The sequence below is a fragment of the Microcebus murinus genome, chromosome 6, assembly GCF_040939455.1.
Source record: "Microcebus murinus isolate Inina chromosome 6, M.murinus_Inina_mat1.0, whole genome shotgun sequence".
NCBI classification, from domain to species: Eukaryota; Metazoa; Chordata; class Mammalia; order Primates; family Cheirogaleidae; genus Microcebus; species Microcebus murinus.
Window position 1 is genome coordinate 4,055,240 of NC_134109.1, and position 20,459 is coordinate 4,075,698.

The 20,459-nt window shown below is 38.7% G+C and overlaps 1 protein-coding gene and 1 pseudogene across 2 annotated transcripts in view; one reads left to right on the forward strand and one right to left on the reverse strand.

The window, feature by feature from the left end:
* The window catches only part of TECPR2 (tectonin beta-propeller repeat containing 2), a 99,757-nt gene that overhangs the window by 71,771 nt on the left and 7,527 nt on the right, over positions 1-20,459 (reverse strand). For both annotated transcript variants that reach the window (XM_012746356.3, XM_012746355.3), the window contains exon 2: positions 19,190-19,477. In XM_012746356.3, coding sequence (XP_012601810.2) covers positions 19,190-19,408 — 219 coding nt within the window. In that variant the 5' untranslated portion in view covers positions 19,409-19,477. The remainder of the gene's footprint in view (positions 1-19,189; positions 19,478-20,459) is intronic.
* On the forward strand, positions 11,311-18,650 carry LOC109730558 (large ribosomal subunit protein eL37-like; annotated as a pseudogene).

Below are 20,459 nucleotides of genomic sequence, written 5' to 3' on the forward strand. Positions count from 1 at the left end.
CAGTTTTAATTTGCATTTACTTGATAATCTGATTATTTCCTTAATAATCAGTGATGCTGAGCATCTTTTCATGTGTTTGTTGGCCATTTGTTTATCTTTTCTGAAGAAATGTCTATTCAAATCCTTTGCCCACTTTTGAATTGGGTTTTTTGGTTATTGTTGAGTTTTAAGAGTTCTCTTTATATTCCAGATATTAATTACTTATCAGATATATGATTTCCAAATATTTTCTCCCATTCTGTGGGATGCCCTTTACTAGGTGTAGTGGTGTGCATCTGTAGTCACAGCTACTCAGAAGGCTGAGGCAGGAAGATTGCTTGAGCCCAGGAGTTTGGGACCAGCCTGGGCAACATAGTAAGAGCTCATCTCTAAAAATAAAAATAAAAAAATAAATCATCTGATTATATATGAGAGGATTTATTTGTTGGCTACTTATTTCATTGCTCTATATGTCTATCTTTATATCAGTACCACACTGTTTTGATTACTATAGCTTTGCAGTAAGTTTTGAATTCAGGAAGTGTGAGATCTCCACCAGCTACGTTCTTTCTCAAGATTGATTTGGCTTTTCAGGGTCTCTTGAAATTCCATATGAATTTTAGAATAGGTTTTTATATTTCTACAAACAAAACAAAACAGCCTTGGGAGTCTGATAGAGACTGCACTGACTCTGTAGATTGCTTTGGGTAGTATGGACATCCTAACAACACTAAGTCTTCCAATCCGTGAACATGTTTCTATTTATTTTTATCTACTTTAATTTCTTTCAGCAGTGTTTTATACTTTTCAGTGTACAAGTCTTTCACCTCCTTGGTTAATTCCTAAGTATTTTATTCTTTTTCATGCTGAATTCCTGGCCTCAAGCAATACTCCCACTAGCCTCTGAAAGTGCTAGGATTACAGGCATGAACCACAATAATGCCCAGCCTCTCAATTTTTCTTAGTCCATTGTTGATTTTTTCAAAGATCCAACTTTTGGTTTCATTGATTTTCTCTATTGTGTTCCAGTCTCTATTTCATTTACCTCTGTTCTAACCTTTATTATTTCCTTCCTTCTGGAAGCTTTGGGTTTCATCTTTCTTCCTTTTCTAGTTCCTTAAGTTGTAAAGTTAGGTTGGTAATTTGAGGCTTTGCTTATTATTTTTTTTAATGTATGCATTTAAAGCTATACATTTCCCCCTCAGTACTGAATTGGATGCATCCCATAAATTTTGGCATGTTATATATTTTCATTCTTATTCATCTCTAAGTATTTTCTAATTTCCCTTCTGATTTCTTCATTGATTCAAGAGGGTGTTTAATTTACATGAATTTGTGAATTTTCCAGTTTCCTTTCTGTTATTTTTTTCTAACGTTATCCTGTTATGGTGGTAAACAGAAGATACTTTGTGTGATATCTATCTTTTTAAATCTATTGAGACTTAATTTCTGGCCTAATATGGTCTCTCCTAAAAAAATGTTCCATGTGCATTTGAGAAAAATGTGTATGCTACTGTTGTTAGGTAGAGTGTTCTGTATATGTCTGTTGGAGCTAGTTGGTTATTGTGCTAAGTTTCCTCATTTATCTTCTCTCTGGTTTTTCTACCTATTATTGAGAGGGGGGATATGAAAATTTTCTTTTATTGTAGAACTATTTATTTCTGCCTGTAATTCTGTAAATTTTTCCTTTATACGTTTTGATGGTCTCATTATTAGATATTTAAATGTTTGTAATTGTTATGTCTTCTTGCTGTATTCAGTCTTTGATTAAATTTTTTTTTTTGAGACAGAGTCTCGCTTTGTTGCCCAGGCTAGAGTGAGGGCCGTGGTGTCAGCCTAGCTCACAGCAACCTCAATCTCCTGTGCTCAAACGATCCTACTGCCTCAGCCTCCCGAGTAGCTGGGACTACAGGCATGTGCCACCATGCCCGGCTCATTTTTTCTATGTATATTAGTTGGCCAATTAATTTCTTTCTATTTATAGTAGAGATGGGGTCTTGCTCTTGCTCAGGCTGGTTTTGAACTCCTGACCTTGAGCAATCCGCCTGCCTCGGCCTCCCAAAGTGCTAGGATTACAGATGTGAGCCAACACGCCTGGCCTGATTAATATTTGATGTCCTTCTTTGTCTCTTGCAATCTTTTTGATTTAAAGTCTCTTTTGTATGATAGTAGTATAGCCACCTAAATCTATTTTGGTTACTATTTGCATGGAATATCTTTTTCCATCTTTTCACCTGCAAACTATTTGTGTCTTTGGATCTAAAGTGAGTCTTATATACCCAGTATAAAAGTTAGATTTTTTTTTTTATCCATTTTGACAATCTGGGTCTTTTGATTAGAGTTTAATCCATTCACATTTAAAGTATTCATAAGGGTAGTACGTATTTCTATAATTTTGCTGTTTGTTTTGTACATGCCTTCTAGCTTTTTTGTCCCTTTCTGGCATTCCCATCTTCTTCTGTGTTTAGTTTTTTGTACTGAAACGTTTAAATTTCTTTTGTGTATATTTTACAGGAGTTTTCTTTTTCATTACCATGGGGATTACATTTAACATACTAAAGTTATAACACTAATTTGAATTTATACCAGCTTAACTTCAATAACATATAAAAATTCTGCCCCTTTATACCTCAGTCCTCAACTTTTTTGTTCATGTCACAAAATTGTATCTTTACAAATTGTATGCCCCCAAATATAAAGTAAATAATTCTTTATAAATGCTTTGGAAATTCTTTTAAATTATGTAGGAAACAAAACAGGGCTTTATAGGCCAGGTGTGGTGGCTCACAACTGTAATCCCAGCATGCTGGGAGGCCAAGGTAGGAGGACTATTTGAGCCCAGGAATTTGAGACCAGCCTGGGCAATATAGCAAGACCTCATCTTTTAAAGAAAGGAAAAAAAGAAAAAAAATTAGTCAAGTGTGGTGGCCCACAACTGTAGTCCTAGCTACTCAGGAAGCTTATGCAGGAGTTGGAGGTTACAGTGAGTTATGATCACGACGCCGCACGCCAGCCTGGGCGACACAGCAAGACCCTGGGGGGGGGGCAGTGAGAGAGTACTTACAAACCTAAGTTATAATAATACTAGCTTTAAGACTAACTAAAAAAATGTTTTAGTCTCTTAAATCGTGTAGAAAACAAGAAGCCCAGTTACAAACCATTCTTACAATAATATTAGCTGTTATAATTACCCACATACTTACTTTTATTGAGATCTTCATTTCTTCATATGGCTTTGAGTTTCTGTCTAGTGTCCTCTCATTTTCCCCTGCAGCACTCTCTTGAGTATTTCTTTCAGAGAAGGTCTGTCTACCTACCCACCCATCTATCTATTTTTTTGAGACAGAGTCTCACTCTGTTCCCTGGGCTAGAGTGCCGTGGCGTCAGCCTAGCTCACAGCAACCTCAAACTCCTGGGCTCAAGCGATCCTTCTGCCCCAGTCTCCCGAGTAGCTGGAACTACAGGCATGGGCCACCATGCCTGGTTAATTTTTTCTATATATATTAGTTGGCCAATTAATTTCTTTCTATTTATAGTAGAGACGGGGTCTCACTCTTGGTCAGGTTGGTTTCGAACTCCTGAGCTCAAATGATCCGCCCACCTCAGCCTCCCAGAGAGCTAGGATTACAGGCATGAGGCACCATGCCCAGCCTGTTTTGGTTCTTAGATCAATAATCATATTAAATAGCATTGACTCAAGCTTAATATGTCGGTTCATTAAAAAGCACATTTATAAGCATTGCTCACAAATATTCAGGTTTCTGGTCTGAGTTACCATTTTTCTTTCGAAAGTATTCATTCAGAGAAAGTACACAACTGTTTGACAGTTATGGCAATATCACCAGTAAATCATTTAAATCTCTGACCTAGTAATTTATATAGTAATCAACCTGCCAAATATGTACGAATGCCCTCCTCATTCTGTGTACCCAGTGAGTTGCTGTAGCAATACAATCTAAAGTAGGTCAGTCCCAGCCCTCTTGAAGTTTAGCTGTAGCAATGAGACGGGCACATGAAAAGCCTCCCACAGCGGGCGGGGGTGGTAGTGATGGAGCTCACTTTCATCTGGTACTTTATAGCTTTCAGGGTATTTTCATGGGCTATAAATATATCTAGTGCCAGATCATGGTATAAGGTAAGAGATTTGGATCTTAAGCTACAGGAAGGAAAAGGGGATCCCTTGAAGATTCCTGATTTTGGCAGTGTATTAGTCAGAGGCGTCTGATAACCATGATTAGGAGCAGGAGAGAGAATGGAGGGAGTGGGGCCAGGCAGGAAAACCAGCTGGGAACCTTTTGCAAGAGTTCAGGCTGGAGGTAAGTAAGGGCCTAGTCTAGAAAAATGGTAAATAGAATGTGAAGGATGTGAAGGCAGGAAAACTATGAGGAAGGGTTCCGTCAACACCTTGCTAGAATGGTAACAATGAAAACAGCACAGAAGCTCTTCATTGTTCTTCCATGGCAGGCACCATGTTAAGAGCTTTACATGCTTTACTGAATCCCCAGACAATCTATGAGGGTGCTATAGTTATCCTCACTTTACAGATAAGGGGCTGAGCTCCAGAAAGGTTAAGTAATTTGTCTAAGGTTGCACAGCTAGTGAGAATCAAGAGTCAGGATTCACACAAAAGTCCGGCTCTCTCCAAAGGCCCTGCTCTCCAATGTGTCTCGGCTTTTCTGTGAGTGAATCCAAAGGGCTTGTTGATAGATAGCTTGGTAGGCTTGTGAAGAGGAAGGAGAATAAAAAGGACTTTTACAATTTGGAGTTGGGTAAGATGAGATCGATGGTACCACTAGCAGCATTCATTGGCATTGCTTTGAAGGGAGAAGGTGACATAGTATGTTTTAGATATACAGAATCTTGACATGGTAGCAGGATGTTAGGAAGAAAATATTTTCCCTAGGAATCTGTAATTATATAAACCACCACATCAGGATTTTTTTTTTTTTTTTTGAGACAGAGTCTCACTTTGTTGCCTGGGCTAGAGTGTGGTGGCGTCAGCCTAGCTCACAGCAACCTCCAACTCCTGGGCTCAAGCGATTCTCTTGCCTCAGCCTCCCAAGTAGCTGGTACTACAAGCATGTGGCACTATGCCCGGCTAATTTTTCTACATATTTTTAATTGGCCAATTAATTTCTTTCTAGTTTTAGTAGAGATGGAGTCCCACTCCTGCTTAGGCTGGTTTCAAACTCCTGACCTTGAGGGATCCACCCGCCTCAGCCTCCCAGAGTGCTAGGGTTGCAGGCGTGAGCCACCACGCCTGACCCACATCAGGAATTAAAATGACTTAATAGAGATCTTGCTATGTCACAGCATAAGTTCAAAATGGTTGTATAATTTTTTGAATGAATAATTCCAAAATAAAAATAATCACTTAGGTGGGCCACAAGCCTCTATATCTATATGCAGTGTTTGTACATGTGCTTTTTAATAAACCAGTGTGCTAGGCTTGAGTTAATGTTATTTAATATGATTATTAATAAATGTCATGGTTCTTAATCTAAGAACCAAAACATCCCAAGAATCAGATTATCAACACTTAACTATAGTTCAGATAGAAACAGAATATGAGGCTTCAACTTTGCACAATACAATAGTCTACCTATTCCAAAAACAACCCTCTGCAAACACCTAGAAATGCTGAGTAAAATACATAACACATCCTTTTAAATGCATAGCTGAGTTTCCAAGGAAGTAAGGAAAATCCACAGGAGCCAAAAACAAAAAGAATGCTGCCAAATCAGAGCAGAAGTCAGCCCTGAAACTACACCCTACCCTGCTACTATCTGGCAAACACCTAGAGTTTTGGTTTTCCAAGCTGAGTAGCTGAGGTGAGGAGCTGGAACTGGTATTCTCCACACAAGCCAGAACCCTAGAGGCCCTAGCCCTAATTGAAAGAGTAAGCTAGGGGAAAATCAATTTGTTGGCAAATGGAGCTGACAAGGAAATCTGTCTTATCTCAGGCATTGACTAAATTAAACAAAAGAATATTTGCTGGTATTTGTAATCACAGGCCTGCCCTATTCATTATCACTCTGAATTTTTTATTCTCCCTTTCCATTCAAAGGAAGCTTCATCTAGACAGTTAATCTCAAGTGCTTCTATGCTGGTGGCACTCCAAGGTACCTGGCACTCGCAAACATTCACCCCATCTGTGGAGCACAGTCTCCACATAGGTCCCTAGGATTCTCACATGTTAGGATCAGCTAAATAGCTCACAATTAGAAATTATCACAGGGAAATAGGCCCCATGAAGAACAGTCAACTAAAACAACCAATAATAGCACTGACAAACTCCAAGTATTTCATTTAGATTGAACAAATGCAGACCATAAAAGAAATATGCTTAAAATGCTTTAAAAAAAGAAAAAGGAAATGGATATGTAAGCAAAGAACAAGCTGCTATCAGAAATAAAGAGAAATGAAAAGAACCAAGAGAATTTAAAATCTCACTGGATGGAATGAATAGCAAATTAGTCACAGGCTGAAAAAAAAGTATTGAACTAAATGACAGACATGAGGAAATCATTTACTATGCATCAAAGAGAGATGAAAAGAAAAAATAGGAAGAAGTTAAGAGATGTTGAGCCCCCACAGGACATCTGGCAATGTCTGGAGGGAGGTTGTCACAACTTGGGAGATGCTGCTGACATCCAGTAGGTAAAAGCCAAGGATGCAGCTAAACATCTTAATATATATGCCAGCACACTCAGGCCAAAATGTCAATGGTGCTGAGGTCAAACTGCAACTTAAATCCAACCATATGAATAATTACATTAAATATAAATAGTCTAAATATTCCAATTAGGAGGCAGAGACTGTAAAACTGGATAAAAATGTAAGACCCAACTTGGTACTATATACAAGAAATGCACTTTAGATATAAAAGGACAGATAAGGTAAAAATAAGATAATGGAGAAAGATAGACCAAAGCAACCAAGCATGGTGGCTCATGCCTGTAATCTCAACACTTTGGGAGGCTGGGGTGGGAGGATTGCTTGAGGCCAGGAGTTCAAGACCAACCTGGGCAACATAGCGAGACTGTCTCAAAATAAATAAATAAATAAAAAACAGGAGTGGTTATATTAATACCAGACAAAGATAAAGTAGACAAGGAATATTATCAGAGATAAAAAGAGAAATTTGATAGTGATAAAAGGATCAATTCAACAAGAAGACATAACATTCTGTATATGTAGGTATGTAATAACAGAGCTTTAAAATACATGATGCAAAAAAAAAATACATGATATAATACAACAATATTGAATGTATTTAATGCCAATGAACTGTACACTTAAAAATGGATAAAATAGGAAATTTTATGTTCTGTATATTTTATCAAAAGTTTAGGCCGGGCGCGGTGGCTCACGCCTGTAATCCTAGCACTCTGGGAGGCCGAGGCGGGCGGATTGCTCGAGATCAGGAGTTCGAAACCACCCTGAGCGAGACCCCGTCTCTACTAAAAATAGAAATAAATTAATTTACCAACTAAAAATATATATACAAAAAAAAAAAAATTAGCCGGGCATGGTGGCGCATGCCTGTAGTCCCAGCTACTCGGGAGGCTGAGGCAGAGGATCACTTGAGCCCAGGAGTTTGAGGCTGCTGTGAGCTAGGCTGATGCCACGGCACTCACTCTAGCCTGGGCAACAAAGTGAGACTCTGTCTCAAAAAAAAAAAAAAAGTTTAAAAATACATAAAGCATGTGGGCATGTTGGCTCACACCTGTAATCCTAACACTCTAGCAGGCCGACGCAGGAAGATGGCTTAAGGTCAGGAGTTCAAGACCAGCCTGAGCAAAAGTGAGACCCCCATCTCCACTAAAAATAGAAAAAAATTAGCCAGTGTGGTGGTGCATGCCTTGTAGTCCCAGCTACTTGGGAGGCTGAAGCAAGAGGATCGCTCGAGCCCAGGAGTTTGAAGTTGCAGTGAGCTATGATGACTCTACTATACTTTAGCCGGGGCAACAGAGCAAGACTGCCTCAAAAAACAAACAAAAAACATAAAGCAAAAACTGAAAGAACTAAAAAAATAAATGCAAAATTTCAGTTGGAGATTTCAACACTCCTGTCATAGTAATTGACAGAACAACAAGTAGACAAAAATATCAGTAAGACTATAGAAGACCTGAAAAACTTGAATGATATTATTAATTAGTTTGTGTCCACTGAAAAGCAAGCCCTAAAGATGGAATTAGACAAGCAAAGTATCTACTTGGAAAACACCTGTGAGGGAAAAAGGAAAAGTAGTTGGAGGAGGCAGGAAGAACTGTCAGGTCACAACACAGGTCTGTAACCTGGGAAGAAAAGAGGGAAGGAAGGAGAGTTGGGTAGGTAAATTTCAGACTGCAGTACAATTTAAAGTTTTGACCAAGTTAATGGGGTCATCTAGAGCCAAAGTCACATGTCAGAGTAGTCTCCTGTTTCATAGCACTGAGCCTGCCTCAGTGTCCCTGCTACAATCATCTATTGGCTGGGAACAGCAGGAAGTGTGGCCCTGGCACAAACACAGTGGTGGATTTAGAACATGGTGGTTTGAGCCATCGTCAATTACCTTCCCTACAGCAGAAGAGAGTAACTGAAATTAGGTTATTAGCAAGGGACACGTAGAGTGGAAAGACATTAATAAAAATTTTATTTAAAGAGATAAAATATTTGATAATAATTTATTCAATTTTTTTAAAGATAGGGTCTTGCTCTGTTGCCCAGGCTGGAGTACAATGGTGTGATCATAGCTCACTAGAGCCTGAAACTCCTAGGTTTAAGCATTCTCCCTCATGCCTCAGCCTCCCCAGTAACTCAGACCACAGGCACGTACCACCGCACCCTGTCAATTTTTTAAAAATTTTTTATAGAGCTGGGGGTCTCGCTATATTGCCCAGGCTGGCCTAAACTCCTGGCTCCAAGCAATTCTGCCTTGGCCTCCCAAAGAGCTGAGATTACAGGCATGAGCCACCACGCCCAGCCTAATGGTTATTTATTATGAATGAATCAGGATATGTAAAACCTCTCTTAGGATACTCAAGCACTTAAGGCTCAAATTCACCATTAATATCTTTTTTTTGAATTTTAATTTTTGAATTTTTATATTTGAGAGTCTCACTATGTTGCTCAGGCTAGAGTGCCATTGCATCCGCCTAGCTCATGGCAACCTCAAGCTCCTGGGCTCAAGTGATCCTCCTGCCTCAGCCTCCTGAGTAGCTGGGACTACAACTGTGCCACCACACCCGGCTAATTTTTTTTTCTATTTTTAGTAGAGGCAGGGTTTCACTCTTGCTCAGGCTGGTCCCAAACTCCTGACCTCAAGCGATCATCTTGTCTCAGCTTCCCAGAGTGCTAGGATTACAGAGGTGAACCACCATTAATATCTTTTTTAGCAGTATTTCTATTTCATAAAACCAATCCTTCATTTAACATACTTAAAAATGAATGGGTTTTTACTGTACTGTCATTAAAATATCTAATATTCTTTTCCATATAAGTGCACACACAGAGATATACTTTAATAACATCAAATAGCCTATTAAAAGAATTGTTAAAGTTTAAAAATGAGATGTGTACTGAACAGTTAAGTGCTTACAGATGGCTTCACTGTGCTTTGTGTGGGGGACATAAACAAGGTGCTGCTTTCAGTTTGGGAACAGGAGCAAGACTCACCAGCAAACATAAGAACAAAGCATTGCGGACACTGACGTCCGTGTACGTCCAGCTAGCTCAGTCGGTTAAAAAAACAGAAGACATCCACGTACAGGCTGGTCACAAGGAGGACACAGTCAGCTCTTTCAGGTGCAGAAGGGGTGGGGGGCAAGCAAGCTTACTGCCTTTAGGATGCCCACTGGCTAAATACAATATCATTTTATGGTATTCTCTTCGTTTTCATTTTTTAAATAATGAAATATGATCATACATAACATGACTACACAAAACACATACAGCTTAATGAATTATCATAAAATGAGCACCCATGGAATCGCCATCTAGCTTGGGAAAAGGACCATTAACAGCACTTTTGAAGTTCCTGTGTGTCTCTCCCTGACTGCATACCCCACCCCAACCACTCTCCTGAAAGTAGAATTAATCATTCCCTTGCTTTTATTCATAGCTTTATTACATGTGCATGTGTCCGTAAACACAATAGTGTATACTTTTATCAAGCACACAGATTCACACTGGTGAATTAGGACATAAAGCGTCTGGTCTTCAGCCTTCCTGACCCAAATTCTGAATCTTTTTAGTGTCCCGTTGTTGATCGGCCCAGGGAAGTTGTCTCATGATCATTTAATGCACAAGAGATTGTAGTTTAAGCCAAAAAGCCAAATTATTATTGTGCAATGAAGTAATGCTCATACAAACCAGAATGCTAGATAGGTATAATCTATATATTCTTCCCCCACTGGTCGATCTATGTGTTTTAGTCCAAAAGCTGCTTGGCAAACATGGCACAATTTCTGATCAAACCACTCTAAGTGTTGGATAGCAGGAAGGGTCCCACTGCATGAGTCACTTGAATCTCTGCCCGGAGCCAGCCACTGGGAGAATCACAGCACTTAAAGTGATCTCTCCCACTGCACAAGCAATTCAGCCTGATCGACTTTTCCCAAGTTACACAGCAGACTATACACTCTCTTCCTTCTGCCACATTCTCTTCTTTTTTGATATGGGTGAGTTCAGTCTTATTCTGAGTAGCCATTCTTCTATCTCTTTAAGATGACTTTGCTCATCTCTGATGCCAACTATTGTGTGTTTAACTCTCTGATTTCCCTCTTTCCAACTTCCTAGGGAGCATTTATTGTTGCCTTTATTGCAGCAACATAACTTCTTCAAATAGACACCCAATAATAAAAAAAATTTAAGGAAAAAAAAAAGTTTTTGCTTTGAAAGGTTCCAGGAGTGGTTTTCTGGCAAATACCTCACCATTAGGAGAGCATTCAGCTAACCTTCTTAGGTCCTTGGCAGGCAGTTTTCCCTTTATACACAGGACAAAACCACATCAGGAAAAAGTGTTCTTTGTGAGCAGGTTCATGGGAACTGTGAAGTCTGACAAGGCTTTCTTTATGAGCTTCTTTTAGCAGGCCAAAAGTTTAACCTTCAGTAGAAACTGCTAGCATACCAAATAACTAATAGATCTGAAATATTGTGAAATATTTAAGAAGATCAAATAAGATATGAATTAATTGAATTCTTAAGAATTATTTTACTATTTCCTTTCTTTTATTAACAAAGAACAAATGTTTAATGTTTCAATATTCATATAACTTTTTAATGATCTGAAAGTTAAACAAAGGCATTGGTTTTTCTGGAATAATTTTCTTAACTCCGCAGATCAAAATGGAGTAACGAATGTCCACTGGAGATGAAGGGAGGAGCTGAGAGCCTCGGCCTAGAGAAGATCTTAAAAAGAAAGAGACTGGGCAAATTACCCATGATGGAAACCAATCAGACTGCCAGCAGATGTCAAATGACAGTGGTACGACACTTGAAAGTGTTGAGACAAAATAACCATATAAAGTGAAGTAAGGGATCTAGTTTCATTTTTCCTCCATAGTCATATCCAACTGTCCCACACATTTATTAGAAAAAACTCTGTAGTGCTGCATTTGCAATTACTCAAGTATCCACATACTTGTGGATCTTCTCTGACTTCTCTAATCTGTTCCAATGGCCTACCTATCTTTTCCTGCTAACACCACAGTCCCTGGATTACTGAGGCTTTGTAAGTGCTGTTCTCTAACAGAGAAACTTCCCCATTCCTAGTATCATGACTATTCTATCCATTACAGTGTCATAAACATTTTAAAACCAGCTTTGTCATTTGCCATTTTTTAAAAAAAATTATTGAAATTAAATCGAACTTAGGTAAATTCAGGGAGAATGGATATCTAACAAAATGTGTCTTTTTGTTGTTTTTTTATGTGAGTTGCTGTTTAAAAATATTTGAAAGCTAAATGTCCAGCAATGAATGAATGGAATAATACATGCTAAGGACATCAGTGAAGCCCTATACTGTAATGCTACCAACAAACCAGAACGTAGTCATCATAGGCTCCTAATTATCGAATCTAAGGGTTTTCTATAGGGAAAGACAAGGGAAGGCACTGGGCAAATGCAACTTGGCTGCTAAGGTGAGACAAAAACTCTCATTTCTGTATCACTTTAAAACATATCCCAGACATGTTTCAGGCTCAAGGACTTTCCTTCCTTCCTCCAGAAATATTCTGCCCCAGACATTATCACGATGGCATACTGGTCACTCTCTTTAGGTCTTTAACTGTCACCTTCTTGGTCAGACCTTCCCTGGAGCTCTATTTAAAACTGCAGCCACCCTCTTGGTACTCCTCATCCTCTCCTTGGTTTTTCCCTTAGCACTTCCTATCACCATGGTGGTTTGTTTGTTTATCTATCTGGTTGACTTCTCTTTTGTATTTCTCTGATTCTCCCTGTTAGACCCAAAGCCTCACGAGTGCAGAGACTGCCTACTGTGCTCCCTATTCCATCTCCGGGAACTAAAATGGACCGAGCACATACGATGCACTCGACAAATATTTGTTGAATGAATTCACTGGCAGAACAAGCATGGAAAAGCTGCAGAAATGCGAACTAGCATTCCGCCATCAAGTATCATGCTATGGTTAGTGCAAATTTCAACAATTTGCTGAATGCTAAAAAGAGGGATATATATTTAACTTCAAAATAGAAAATTAGAAACTCAGGTTGAGCTATCTTTCTGGCCTATCTTACATATGTCACACCCATATATTTAACAAGTTTATAACATTTTTGTACTTGTTATTAGCTCCTTGCAACATTTTCTTAGTGCTTTTGGCACTAGGTAGGAAGAATTTCTTGAGTTTCCATCTGCCCCCTCCCACTAACTTCTGTGGGAAAATGTTTCCAAAAGCTCTATTCTTGAAAACACATGCAAGGCTATATTTAACACATAAAAGGTCTGCTTTCTTCTTTAGGAACATAACTGCATTTAAAAACATGATCCTTCAACTATGCCATACATGAATTTATGAGGGTAAACTAATTTATATTTTTATTTATCTTCCCATAAAATCTTAGATTTTCCCTAAACTAGCCGACTCATCTTTAACTTTTCAGTTGGACATTCCATAGAGACCATGAATTTGGTTTTTATTTTCCTCTAAATCCACAGATTTGCATGGAAGACCTGCCTCCTCTTGTTAGAAGTCAGGGTACTGATTAGGCAACCAGATCTGTGGCCTGCTGCAGGAACTTTACTGTTTCTTTACCTGTAAACATGGGGATTGCACCAATGATTCTAAGACACAGTCCAATGTGATGACAAAAATGACAACATAAATATTTAACTGAAGCCAAAGTTCAAAACATATCTTTGTGCTGCTGTGTTTAGACATGTAATATATGAATACATTCTTGTTACCAAAAATTCTAGTAATTCCACAGTATTTAGAGTTTTAAGACAAAAGATACTTTCCTTCCATACTTCCTTTCTTACCCAATCCCATTCTCAATCTCCACCTAAAGTAATCATGACGAAAGTTCCTCCAATCTTTTCCTGTGTGGCTTACACAGACATATAGCTTTGTCTTCAAACTCTAATATTCTAACTCTAAATTCTGTGTTCTTTCCAAAACAGAATTTTATACTTTCTTTGATTCTCCACAATCATAAGTTTCGGATTCTGTATACAATGGGCGCTCAAAAAATGTTTTTGAAACTCAAGGCTACCAAGTGTGGATTTTTGCACCAGTAAAATACATTTTTTAAGGTCCTCCAGTAAAGAAAAACTAGCTAAAAATCTTTACATGGGGGTTTTCCAGAGTCCTCTTCTAGTCTGTTGGGTCCAGTAATTTGCACTGGTTTCCCCCAAACTCTGGTTGACCCTATGGAGGCTATCCTATCACACCACATTTCTTCAAAGCTCATGGGGCTCATCATACATGCTCTGGTTTGCCCCCACCAAACCTCATGTTGAAATTTGGAGGTGGGGCCTAATGAGAGGTGTTTGGGTCCAGGGGGCAGATTCCTCATGAATAAATTAACTCCCTCCCTCGTGGGTGAGTGAGTTCTCACTCTCATAGGACTGGATTAGTTCCCAAGAGAGAGTTGTTATAAGAGTCTAGCTCCCTTGGTTTCCCTCTCTCAAGTCCTCTCTCACCATGTGACCCCTTTGCATATGCCCACTCTCTTTTCAATTTCCACCAGGAGTGGAAACAGCATGAGACCTTCACCAGATGCCACTTCCCAATCTTGAACTTTCCAAATAATTGTGAACCAAATAAACCTCTTTATAAATTACCAGCCTCAGGTATTCTGTTATAGCAACAAAAGATGGGCTAAGACACATTCAAAAACAGAAAACTAATTCTAGTTAAAACTGTAAAATTAGCAGTCAGGTGTAATTTGTAGTTTTATTCTGAGAAGCACAAAGCTCTCGTTTCTTTAATTTTAGGTTTTTTAGTTTGGTGACTAAAATTTTTAAAATAGTTATATAGTTCTTTAATAAAGACAGCATGTCAGGTGCAGTGGTGCCTACCTATAATCTCAGCTACTCGAGAGGCTGAGGCGGGGGGGAATCACTTGAGCCCAGGAGATTGAGGCCAGCCTGGGATATACAGCAAGACCCCATTTCTAAAAAATTAAATAAATAAATAACATCCTAAAAAAGACAATAAAATGGTGGTCAATGAGACACATGAGCTTTATAAAAGAAAACTGGGTTGTAATTGCTACCTGAGTAAGGAGTCTAAACTCCACTAATGCACACTAAACCTTAATGCCAGAGGTTACCTAATAGTGAATTAAAACCAAAGAAGCTAGCTATACTACTCTCTTATGTTAGAAGTCAGAAGAGTAGTTACCTTGGGGAGGGATATTGATTGGGAGGTGGCACAAGAGAATCTTCTGGGGTGCTGGAAATGTTCTATATCTTTTTGTTTTGTTTTCCAAACCTGACAGATATAATGTTCTATATCTTGATGTGGGTGATTACACAGGCATATACATACAAATTCATCATGTTGTAAATTTAAGATCTGTATATTTTATGTAAACTATATTTCAATTTAAAAGTCAAAAAACAAAACAAAGTAAAACACAGGGGCCTGGAAAGCCTAGTCTAATTTAAATTTGTTGAGGTTATGTTTCATATCTCAGGATATGATCTATATTGGTGAATGTTCTATATGTGCTTATAAAGAACATGTATTCAGTTATTGTTGAGTGGAATGTTCCATAAATGTCAATTAGATCAAGTTGATTGATAGTGTTCAGCTCTATATTTTCGTTGATTTATGTCTACTACTACTATTACTGAGAGAGGAATATTGAAATCTCCAAGTATAACTGTGGATTCATCTATTACTTCTCTCAGTTATGTCAGTTTTTGCTTAGTGTTTTGTGACGCTCTGTTGTTAAAGGGCACACACATTTAGGACTGCTATGTCTTCTTGGTGAACTGAGCCTGTTATTATTATGTAATGTCTCTATCCCTATTTTTTCACTCAAAAGACAACCTTGATATTAATATAGCCACTCTAACTTTCTATTGATTAGCATTTCTACAGTGTATCTTTTCCATCTTTTTAATTTTTCTTATAGACAACATACAGTTAGTTCATGTTTTTTAATCTACATTGATAATTTCTTTTAATATAACTATTAGTATGTTTTGATTTAGGCCTATTATTTTATTTGTTTTCTGTTTGTTCCATTTGTTTTTCCTTCCTTTGTTTTCCCTTTGCTGCTTTCCTGAGAGTTGTGTGAAAATTTTTCAAAATTTCATTTTGATTAACCATACATCATTGTAGAGTGGTTGCTCTAGAGAATACAATATTTGTATACTTAATTTCTCAAAATCTACGTCGAATCTTACTTCAAGCAGAATGTACAAACCTATAGGTTGATCTACTCTCCTTGCCTTATAGTATACTCATATATTACTACATTTATACACATAGAAAACTTGATCAGTTATAATTTTTGCTCTCAAATGCCAAATATATTTTTAAAAACTCAGTAGAAGGAAAATAATCTATTGTATTTACCCAGGTATTTACTATTGTTCCTCCTTCATTCCCGAGGTACCAACTTCCCTTTTGTCTGAAGAATTTCTTCAAGCAGTGACTTTTGAGCAGGTCTGCTGGCAATGAATCCTCTTAATTGTCCTTCACCCAAAAATACCTTTATTTCACATTTCTTGATACACATTTTCACTGAGTAAAGAATTCTGGGTTGATGATTCTTTTAGCACTTTAAAAATATTGCGCTACTGTCTTCTAGCCTCCAGGGTTTCTGATGAGAAATGTGTAGTCATTGAAATCATTGTTCTCCTACAGGTAATATGTCATTTTTCTCTGGCTATTTTTAAGATTTTTATTTGTCTTTAACAGTTTAAGATTTCTCTGAGCATGGATTTTTTTGGTGTATCCTGTTGGGGACTCACAAGTCTCCGTTGTTAAATGGTGTTTAAAGTATTTCAGAAATTTCAGATATATTAAATTCGTAAATACAGTTTTAAAGATTAACTATGTAATGGTTTAAATGTTTGGGGAATTTTTTTAAAAATTTTTTTCCCTCTCCCTCCTCCTCCTCCTGTTTGGAGAATTTGATCAGTCCAATCCATAAGCTATTACTCAAAGAAAGGGAATAGCAGTAATTCTAATTTTTATACAAGAAATATTAATTCAACTCTAACTCTAGAGACTGCCTGCCCAAGTTCAAATGATGGTGCTGCTATTTACTGTCAACCTTAGACAAGTCAGTTATCCTTTCTGTGCCTCAGCTGTCTCCCTGGTAAATGGGGATGTTATCTTCTTTCCCTTCCAGACACCCGCCTCCCAAACTTGTAAAAAAATAATGGGGATGATAATAATAACAACATCTATCTCATACAGTTTTTGTGAGGATAAAATGAGTTAATATATGCAAAAGTTTAGAATAATACCTCACATATAGTAAGGGCTGTATGTGTGATAACCATTTTTGTTATTTTAAAATGAACACAGAAACTCATTCATGTTAGTTAAGAAAACCTATTTAAATTAAAATGTTAGGCTGGGTGTGGTGGCTCAAGCCTGTAATCCTAGCACTCTGGGAGGCCAAGGCAGGCGGATTGATCGAGGTCAAGAGTTCAAAACCAGCCTGAACAAGACCCCGTCTCTACTAAAACTAGAAAGAAATTAATTGACCAACTAAAAATATTTATACAAAAAATTAGCCGGGCATGGTGGCGCATGCCAGTAGTCCCAGCTACTCGGGAGGCTGAGGCAGTAGGACTGCTTGAGCCCAGGAGTTTGAGGTTGCTGTGAGCTAGGCTGATGCCACGGCACTCACTCTAGCATGGGCAACAAAGTGAGACTCTGTCACACACACACACAAAAAAAATTAAAATGTTAAAACATTGAATAGTGACTTAAATTAAAACATTAAGTAGTAATATTCTCCAGGGATTAAGGGGTTGGGGGGAGGTAAACTCACAACGAATGGACATGGTAGGCATTGTAGAGGGGAAGGGCATGCCTTTAATCTTCGCTTGGGTGAGGCAAAGTCATAAAATGTAACCAAAATGTTTGTATCCTCACAATATCCTGAAATAAAAATAAATTTAAAAAAAAATCCTTGCAACTAAAAAAAAAAAAAAAAAAACACGTTAAGACACTGAATATTGATTAAAACATAAGTATCTGTAAACATTTCTCTTACTTACAAAAGCCCTGTCTTGGTCCATAGAAGCCCACTAACCACAGACAGAAGGTAGAAGCAACAACTCAGTCACCTTTGAGTCTCTCACAAAAGCCGAGTACTCAATAAGCAATAGGGGCCGGGCTCGGTGGCTCACTCCTGTAATCCCAGCACTCTGGGAGGCCGAGGCGGGCGGACTGCTCGAGGTCAGGAGTTTGAAACCAGCCTGAGCAAGAGCGAGACCCCATTTCTACTATACATAGAAAGAAATTAATTGGCCAACTAATATATATAGAAAAAATTAGCTGGGCATGGTGGCACATGCCTGTAGTCCCAGCTACTCGGGAGGCTGAGGCAGGAGGATTGCTTGAGCCCAGGAGTTTGAGGTTGCTGTGAGCTAGGCTGACACCACAGCACTCACTCTAGCCTAGGCAACAAAGCAAGACTCTGTCTCAAAAAAATAAATAAATAAAAAATAAACAATAGAAATTGACTAAATGGCTGAATCAGATTGCAATTCATCAATACTTGGTGTTAGCCATTACATGGTCAAACAATGACTCCACCAATATCTGCAATACACAGAGATGCCTGAGTCCACAACAGCTCAGAACACAGGCTAGTGAGAATCCTAAAGCTACAGAAGTGATCTCATATAAGATATGCATATTCTGGCTCTTTGGTCTCGGCTCCAGAAGCGAGATGAAGGAAATGTCTGTCATTTGGAAAGCGCCACAATAAGATGCATACATTGTGCCACTGCTGTGGATCTGAGGCCTACCACCTTCAGAAGTCCACCTGTGGCAAATGTGGCTACTCTGCCAAGTGCAAGAGAAAGTATATATAACTGGAGTGCCAAGGCTCAAAGACAAAATACCACCAGGACTGGTCAGATAAGGCACCTAAAAATTGTACACCGCAGATTTAGGCATGGATTCTGTGAACGAACAACAGCTAAACCTAAGAGAACGGCTGTTGCAGCGTCCAGTTCATCTTAAGAATTTCAATAATTTGTCACACAATTAATGTTTTGATTGAAAAAAAATGTGCATATTCTGGCAATTAACCAATATTTATATAAACACCCTTTTCATAATAATTTCAAGAGAATAACTAGAGATTATTCAAGTCAGTCAGTCAAGGTACTCTGAGAAACAAAACACTTAGGAAAAGAATACCTATTTCCAGAGTTTTCTATCAATAGTAAGTGTTAAACAGAAAATGTTCTCTTTTAAAGCACTCTACCCTGGGCAATAAAGCAAGATCCTGTCTCTAAGAAAAAAAAAAAAGAAAAGAAAAAGAATAAAGTGATGCTAGATTTTTGGAGGCAGGAAAAAAGTTAAAAACACCAATGTTTTTAGTTATTTTCCACCTCAGTTAAAGGCGGTTTTAAAGTGTTGTTTGGGTGAGGTATTAAGGCTATATTCTAGCAATTCAGAAGTAAATTATCACATCCTAGAACACAAGCACAACACAAGCATATTGAACATCAGCCATGGTTCATGTATAGCAATGTACAAAGCAAAGTAAGGCTCACCTCAAAGTTGTACTTCCTCATGCGGTTGAAGTGCCGGCAGTACAGATAGAGCATGCCGATGCTGCTGCCCACCGCGATGTAGTCCCCATTGGTGTCGAGGGCTGTGAGGTAGACCACCAAAGAGCGGAAACCCTTCTGGATCTTTGTGGGAATGGCATTGAGGAGATAGTACAACGGGCAGAACTCTCGGAAGGTAACAGGCTCTGATATGGATGCCATGGCCACACTTTCCAGAGATGATTTCAGGCAGGAAAAGGAATGTTTTTGTCATCTAGGGAAACATGTGGGCTATAGAACAAAACATTACAATTCTTTCAATACCTAGTAATATCAAAGAGAAGTAAGGTTTCATAATAGGAACATGGAACTTTTAGGCAGGTAAAAATTATAGCTAGAGCTTAATCAAACAAAGTAAACAAGGTATCATTAAGATCACTTCTGAGCATTTAAATTCAAAATGGATTCGATATGTACTGGCCCCTATAATTCACATTGTAGTAAATACTATGCCATGGAGGAGTGGAAAGAATACAAAAGAATACTTACTCTCAAGTAGCTTATGATCTAGACAGGGAGGCAGATGAAACAGTGAGAAGACACAAACTCGCAAGTACTTAGTTGCTAATTTGTGGGTCTTCACGAGAAGAGGGAGAGGAGAGATCAGTGTGGATTAGAGCGAGTGTAGAGAAGGCGTCACTGAAAACATCCTGAACTATGCAGCCCATCAGGCTGGATAGAATATGGAAGGGAAACAGGACAGGCACTAGGGGAATAGTGGACCAATCCCAGATGCAGTTAACGAGTCAGTGAAGAACAGGGGCCACCAGATGCCTGCGGCCTCCTCAGTACCTCACATCTGCTCCATGTGGAAACCCGCATCTCTCCGCACTCTGGACGCAAAGCTGCCTTTGATGAAGACACTCAATCCTTACTCAGCGTGTCATATTTAACAATGTGCTTGCTCATTCATTGAATCCTCACCCTATCCTATAAGGTCGGTGGCTTCATCCCCAACTTTTAGAAGGTACTGAGGGCCACAGGGTCATGAGACTCACCCAAGACCACACAGCTGAGACCTGAACCTAGGCCTTTTCCCTCCGAGTCCTAGACACTTGCCAGCATCACACTCACAGCTCTGAGAGTCGACAAGGACAGGCAGATGCTTGCTCCCTGGACTAGATTGTACCCGAAGGGGGGTATTTTAGCTTTTCAGGTTCTACTGAGACTTTCAAGCTCCTCTAGTAAAAGCTTCCTGCCTGGTGGCTGTACG